General features: G+C 46.8%; 1 protein-coding gene across 1 annotated transcript; it reads right to left on the minus strand.

The window, feature by feature from the left end:
* Positions 1-4,862: 4,862 nt before the first annotated feature.
* Positions 4,863-6,053, minus strand: LOC141618362 (uncharacterized). The gene is made up of 4 exons (XM_074435463.1): positions 5,775-6,053; positions 5,530-5,691; positions 5,126-5,440; positions 4,863-5,036 (listed from the first exon to the last, which is right to left on the minus strand). The coding sequence occupies exons 1-4, from the start codon at positions 5,850-5,852 to the stop codon at positions 4,863-4,865; spliced, it is 729 nt and encodes a 242-aa protein (XP_074291564.1). The 5' UTR covers positions 5,853-6,053.
* Positions 6,054-7,265: the final 1,212 nt, after the last annotated feature.

Below are 7,265 nucleotides of genomic sequence, written 5' to 3' on the forward strand. Positions count from 1 at the left end.
CCAAGTTACGGGATCCTGGAAAATCCGAAGTGAAAGCCTAGCACCCTATCAGGCTAGAATAGACCAAGTCGCTCAATTCTTTGATCACGTAACCTACTTGCACCTACCTCGAGAAGAAAATCAATTTGCAGACGCTCTTGCGAAACTTGCATCTTTGATAAACATGCCAGATTACATGATGGAAATGCCTTTGTGTATCGAACGACGGTCGGAGCTGGCTTATGTCCATCAAATTACCGATGAAGAAGAAATCGCACAGAGCCCCGGTTCCAAGCAATCCCGAATTTCAAGCTCAATGGTACCTATCCGCCGAGATATGGACAAAAGGGGACAACGCGCTATACGCCTACTAGCTTCCCAATACATCCTGATGCAAGGAGAATTGTACAAAAGAACACCTCTTGGTGTAGTCCTACGTTGCCTTGATCATTCACAGGCACGAAAAGTGATGGAAGAAGTCCACGACGGAGAATGCGGTCCTCACATGAGTGGACCTATGATGGCAAAGAAAATCACACGTCTAGGGTACTATTGGACCACAATGGAATCCGATTGCATCAAATATGTGAGACATTGCCACAATGTCAAATCTTCGAACGCGTACAACATGTCCCTCCTTCGTTTGCTCTATACGATGACATCTCCTTGGCCACTCTCGCATGGGGAATTGACATAATTGGGAAAATAACCCCACCGAATGAAGGTCTTTGTTTCATCCTAGTGGCAATTGACTACTTCACCAAGTGGGTAGAAGCGGCTTCCTACACTGCTCTTACGGCCAAAAATGTAGCCAAATTCATACAAAACAACATCATCTGCCGATATGGTTGCCCACATGAAATCATTAGCGATAATGGGTCCCACTTCCAAGCCGAAGCCGAACAATTGCTAGCCAAGTACAAGATCAAGCATCATCACTCCTCGCCCTATCGACCACAGACTAACGGCGCGGTAGAGGCGGCTAACAAGAATGTCGTCACAATCCTCAAGAAAATGACTGGCAATTATAAAGATTGGCCAAGCAAAATACCCATCGCTTTGTGGGGTATCGTACATCAGTTAGGACGCCCACTGGGGCTACTCCTTTCTATTTGACTTACGGCATGGAAGCCGTACAACCAGTCGAGCTAGAAATACCATCCTTGCGTATTCTGCTAGAAAGTCAAATCCCGGAAGCCGATTGGAAGAAAGATAGATACGAAGAACTCATCCTCCTGGATGAACGTAGGCTTCGTGCCTTACATAATGTCCAAACATATCAAGCACGTATAAAACGAGCTTTCAACAAAAGGGTTAGGCCAAGAAACATCAAAGAAGGAGATTTAGTTCTCAAATCGGTCAGAGCTCTTTTACCTGTCGACCCAAAGGGAAAATTCAAACCTAACTGGGCCGGACCATATCTAGTCAAATCAATACTCCCAGGGGGTGTGGTTAGAATCACAGACCTAGATGGGAATGAGTTTTCACACCCCACAAATCTCGACCAACTGAAACAATACTATGCCTAGAATAGGAACAAAAACGCGCCTCGCGTAAACCTACGTGTCGCTCTTGTGGCACTAAATAAGCGGCCCCTGGCCCATTTGAATGTCACTATGCTCTTGCATCTTGGCAAACTTGTCATCCTCATATCATCAAACAAACTAAATTCGCACCTCCCGAGTGAGCAAAAGCTCATGCTTATTTTCTATGTTCATTACAAGCTCTTGCTTCGAACAATTATTCTTTTACATTTACTCGAACTACGCGCAAGGGTTTGATTTCGCTTTCTCTGAGTGAATACGTAGGCAATCCTTCACGGGATTCAACCCACCATTATATTTAAAATGTAAATAGAAGGACATTTGCATTGCATATGAAATTCGACAAGAATAATTAAAGAAAATCACAACGGTTTCATAACCATTTAACCTTTTTATTTCATTCAATTTCTAATAATAATAATACGACAAATAATAAAAATAGATTAGGCTAGGATTCTAAAAATCCCTCCTTATTACAACAATAATAATAATAATTAAATAATAAATAAGACTTGGGCTATTCCTCCATCTTTCCCTTGCCCTTGTCGTTCTTGTCATATTTCTTGTCACGACCTCGAGCCGGGCGCTCTTGCACCACTTCAGACCTAATCACCAACGGTCTTTCTCGAGGCCTGACTCTTCCATTCTTGCCAACCACCACCTCTGCGACAGGAGTAGTCTTCGATTTCTTCGAAGGATGAATGACTTGGAACCCGGCTTCTTCCTCTCCTTCTGTCAGATGCTTCTCCTTCTCTTTCTCTCCCTCTCGCACCTTGTAGTCAACGGGCTCGCGCTTCCTCAGTCTTTCGCGCTCTTCCGAAGTTGCAGCCTTCCTCCACCTTAGATAAGAGTCCGACACCCACAAGGCATTGGAGGAGAAGTTCAAGAACCACATGTTTCTTTGGGCCCATTTCATAGACCACTCTCTTCGGCTTTCTGTGGTAAGTGCCATAGCAGTCTGTGGAACGGTGTCAAGCCTAGGGATCATCTGCTTCAACCCGACTTGTCTCATCAATCTCTCAGGGAAGATGCATACCATAAACTCCAATCCAGGAATGCGCACGGACCTAGTAGGATCCAAAGAAGACACCCCAGTGACAGACTTGAGGTGCCACCACGGAACGACCCACCTGATCAACGGGCCATCATCAGTCTTCAGCTTGTTCTTCCAATAGTCGCAGACCCGGGTGAAGTCCACCATGTACAGGCCCGTGTCCTCATCGAAATCATACGGGCATGATAGGAAAGTGCATGAACAGGGGGCTCGAGCAATCGGAGCTGTTCCATAAGCCAAACCTACCAAAACAGGTATTAGACACCGGAAAAAAAAAAAAAAAAAAAAAAAAAAACAAAAAAAAAAAAAAAAAAAAAAAAAAAAAAAAAAAAAAAGAAAAAAAAAAAAAAAAAAAAAAAAAAAAAAAAGAGAAAGAAAGGTGTCTTTTACCTGTAGGATAACGGGACTTCCCAAGAACGGCAGATCACGGTTGGATTTCCTATTATCCAAACCCAAAATGATCTCCCCTAGGCATAGACAAGTCGGGCTCTGCGCAGACTCCATTTGCTCAATAAGACCCTTAAGACGAGGATCGCCTCTCAAATCTTCATCAACATGTCCCTGGAAGACATATACATGCAGCAAAATGAAGCCAAATGCTCTCCTCCTAGCAACATAAGAGACAGTAGGGTCGGCCCTGTTGATGAATCGGTCTATAAAATCTAACATCCTCACGCCTTTCGGGGTAACTAAGCGATCCACCTCCAGTCTAGTAAGTCCAAGCAAATCTCTAAACTTGCTCTTATACCCTTGAGCAGTAGAAGGGATGGCAGGTAGATGTTCAGGGTCCCACCCGCCAATAGCAAAGCAATTTCCTCTAGGAAAAGGACAAATATCACCTCACGGGAACGCAAAAACATGATAATTTGGGTCCTAATAATCAAGGCAAGCATCCAAGAACGGTCTTACAACCTTAATGAGTTTCAAACTCAATAAAGACCCAAGGTTATAAGCACCCATATCGTGCTTCTCAATGTTCGAAAACTCATTAGTTCATTCCTTCAAGCGAATCTCCAAAGTATTCATGATGATAATTTTCTCTTGAAAATTTATTGAGAGTTTTTTATGTGAGGCGACGAAGGAGAGACGGAAGAATTATATGATTTAAAGCTTCGTCGACGCTTCTATTTATACTAATTGCTGTTTCTAAAAATCCGTCAGAACCGACCTGCTTGGGAACAGGCGCGGCACCTGCTGCGCCTCTTCAAAGGGACGCACTCATCGCGCTCTTCCCCTCACCTCACTTCGTGATTTCGCGTTTGGATCTTTCCTAATTCTATAAACGAATAATTTCCTATTCCTACGGGATTTTATTTTGGTAAATCCGAGAAATTTACCATGCTTCAGGTTTCCTTAATCCGCGGACGCACATTTCGAGGCGACATCGACATTTTCCGCCATTTTTTCTCGCACTTTTATATTTAGTTTTCATTTTAATTCTTTTTTTATTTCAACATTTACTTAGTCATTTCATTTTCTTAATTTCTATTTTTTTCCATTTTCTAACTTACAGATTTCTCTTTTTCTTTTTTTTTTCGGGGGTAACCCTCCCTACCGTCCGGTCATTTCCGGCAAAATTTTTGCATTTTCACGTCCTTTCGAGTCTCATTTTGCGCTAATTAAAGGCCCTATGTGTATATAAAAGGTATGTGTTGCGTGATTTTCTATGTAAATTTCGGCAGCATGACGGCATAAACCGTTGTCTACCAAACCTGTTCAAAAGCTAACCTGCAGGTACAACCAACACAACCCAACAGCAAAAGGCACTCAGGCCGTCATATATACAACAAAAAAGCAAATGTACAACTGGGGGCTTCACCCCAAACAGGTCCAAAATCCAAGTAAACTGGGGGCTTCCGCCCCAAAACAAGTCCAAAAATGTTCAAAATCAAAACCACGCAGACATCTGCAAGCACCCTCGGCTCGGCAACCTCGCCATAAGAGCGGCAATCTCGGCGTCCCGAAACTCGAGCTCCCTCGACAAACGAGCCGTCTCCTCCCGAGACTGGGTCAACTCTCGCTCCAGCTCACGATCAGCCTATGGACGATAATAAATTGGCTCATGTCAATCAATCCAAACAAAACTGAAAAACCAAAAATCAAGGAAAAACAAATGAGGTTCATACCTGACGACCCCGACCACCGACGAGTGCCTCGATGGCGGTAGCTCGCAGCCGGTTGGCCACCCTCCATAATGCCACGAACGGAGATGGCGCGACCTGCATTTCAAAAGTAATTCTCAGCAAAATTGAACAAATTCAATCAAATGTGTTCTTACACGAAAACTATGCAAAATAGGAACTCACCCTCCGAATCAGATGCTGCCAGTCGTCTAGGCCAGCATCCGTCACAGCCACGTCAAAGTCACGCAGCTCGGAGATCGTCGTCCTCCCAGTAGCGTCAGTGTACTCAAGGGTCTCGGGATACTCTGGGGGCTCGATGCCCGCCGCCTCAACCTCCTGCAAAGACAAATGGCTCTCGTTAATCGATGATCTTTCGTCGCAATTCTCGAAAATCAAGATCCAACAAGAAAACAAAAGATACTCACCACTACCGGCCAATACGCCAACCTCCCGTAAAGGAACGCCGAGTAATCCTCGTCAGGGAGAAGAAGGTCGTCGCCACTAGCGCCAGCCAAGTCCGCCTCCCTCTCAGCCTCAGAAGGCTCCCTAAACATCGTCCTAGGAGGATCGACGGGAACCGTCAACGCGCCCCGAAAGCACTGACGAGCTAACCGCTCGCCCAGATACCACACAGGACCCATCGACGTCCACAACAGCAGCCGACTCGAGCTCCTAGGTCGAAGGACCTCAGCAACAAAAGGAGGCGCTCCAGCGTACTCCGCCCAGGGTCTGGGCACCCACTGCGACAATATAAAGGCAAAGGTCATTCCTATGATCAATTTAAAACAAAGTATAAGAAGGTGTGAATGAATACAAATGGGATACTCACGCTGCTCAGCTGAAGAGCGTTCACATCCCGCCGGTAGACATTGTGAGAAGAACGCTTGCTCTTCGTCCGGCACATGACCCAATCCCTCACCACGGGATAGGCCCTCTCCAACGGCTCCGTCCTCTTGGGCGCGAGGCCCGGAAAGTAAGAGTACACCCACGCCTGTAAAACAGAATAGTCAATGACGATCTTTCGATCTTTGATAAAAGAAAGGAATTTACTTTGGTCTAAAGGAAGGTTCATACCTCCAACAGTAGCCCGGGTCCGACAGCGCCAGGAGAAGTCCCCTTCTCCATCAACTCCGGACGAACCATGGCCCTCATAAAGCGGATGAGGACCGCAAAACCAGCAGTGACCCAGTCCCAACGCCCTAGGGAACTCAGGTCAGAAAGAAAGGGGAGAAGCTTCGTCGACAGCCTCTCACCCTTGTCTCCGAGGTAAATCGAAGACAAGAACCACCAAAGCCACAGACGAGCCCTCTGCTCAGCTGTACAAGGAGGAGGAGCCGTCTCCCTCCCATCGATCACCACCGGCTGTGGTCTTCCCCGAAGTAGTCTCGAACATAGGTACTGGGTACCAAACCCGGCACCGCAACAGCCTTCGGCGACAAGTTCGGCCGATCAACCTCTCGCCTCGGCCGAATCCGCCCTCATGCCGTCTCCGGCCACACCATCTCCTCGATCCCGCGCGGGACGTAAATCATGCCGTAGTCCTCCAAGGTGACTCCCACCTCACCAAAAGGCGGGTGAAACGTGGAAGTCGTATCCCAAAATCGATCCAAGAAAGCGCGGACCAAGCTAAGGTTGGCCCGCAACTTCCTCTTCACGATATCCCTCGGACACGAACCAGAGGACCGAACGCTCCACGCTCGATCATGGCCCTCTCCTCCTCCGACAGCCGCTCGTAGTGCTCCATCGCTGTCGTATACCCCGAGAATGACCGGATGTTCCCGGCCTCCTATTATGATTCGAAATAAAGCTATCTTTAGTTTTGAGCAAATTTGAAAGGAATTTGAACAAAAATAGAAAAGGATAGGTAATGAGTTAGGGAATTCCTATTTACCAAGCTCTTCACCGTCCTGTAGGACAAGTGACCCTCTGCAGCCCACACAAGGTGCCTACTCTCCCAGGTCTCAGCCCACGCAGGAGCACCTCTCAGCTGACGACCTCCTCGGCCGAGGTGGGCCCGTCTCGGAATCTCCTCCTCCTCAGCAGCCTCCTCCTCGGGAACCTCGTCCGCAGCAGCCATCACCGCAGCGGTGAAGGCCTGCTCCAAAGCCTCCTCAACAACAGCGGCGTCTATGTCCATGGGATCTCTCCCAGAAGTAGAAGCATCGTCACCTGCAAACATTAAAGCAAATCCAGGCCGCGTCCCATGACGACTAGCCTTTGTTAAGAAGTTTTCGAGCCTTCAAGGCCCCGGAATTCCCCATTTCTGGCCATCTTTGGCCATATTCCCACCAATTCAATCACTCATGTGATGAATTGAGTCAAGTCAAGTCCGAGTCAAAGCCTAGTCTCGGGTTCGAGTCGAAAATTCGGCAGCATTTCGCTGTAATGGCGGTTATGCCCTAAAAAGTGTCCTGAAAAAGTTGTCACAAACCAAAATTCCGAGATGGTAGAAAGTTTACCCATCATCCAAGGGTCCCAAATATCAAGTTTCATCACAAACGGGCAATCCTAAGGCCATTTTCGAAGCAATTTACGATCTAGCTGTGAAACCGTCTCAAAATTCGC

The sequence above is a fragment of the Silene latifolia genome, chromosome X (assembly GCF_048544455.1).
Source record: "Silene latifolia isolate original U9 population chromosome X, ASM4854445v1, whole genome shotgun sequence".
In the NCBI taxonomy this organism is placed as follows: Eukaryota; Viridiplantae; Streptophyta; class Magnoliopsida; order Caryophyllales; family Caryophyllaceae; genus Silene; species Silene latifolia.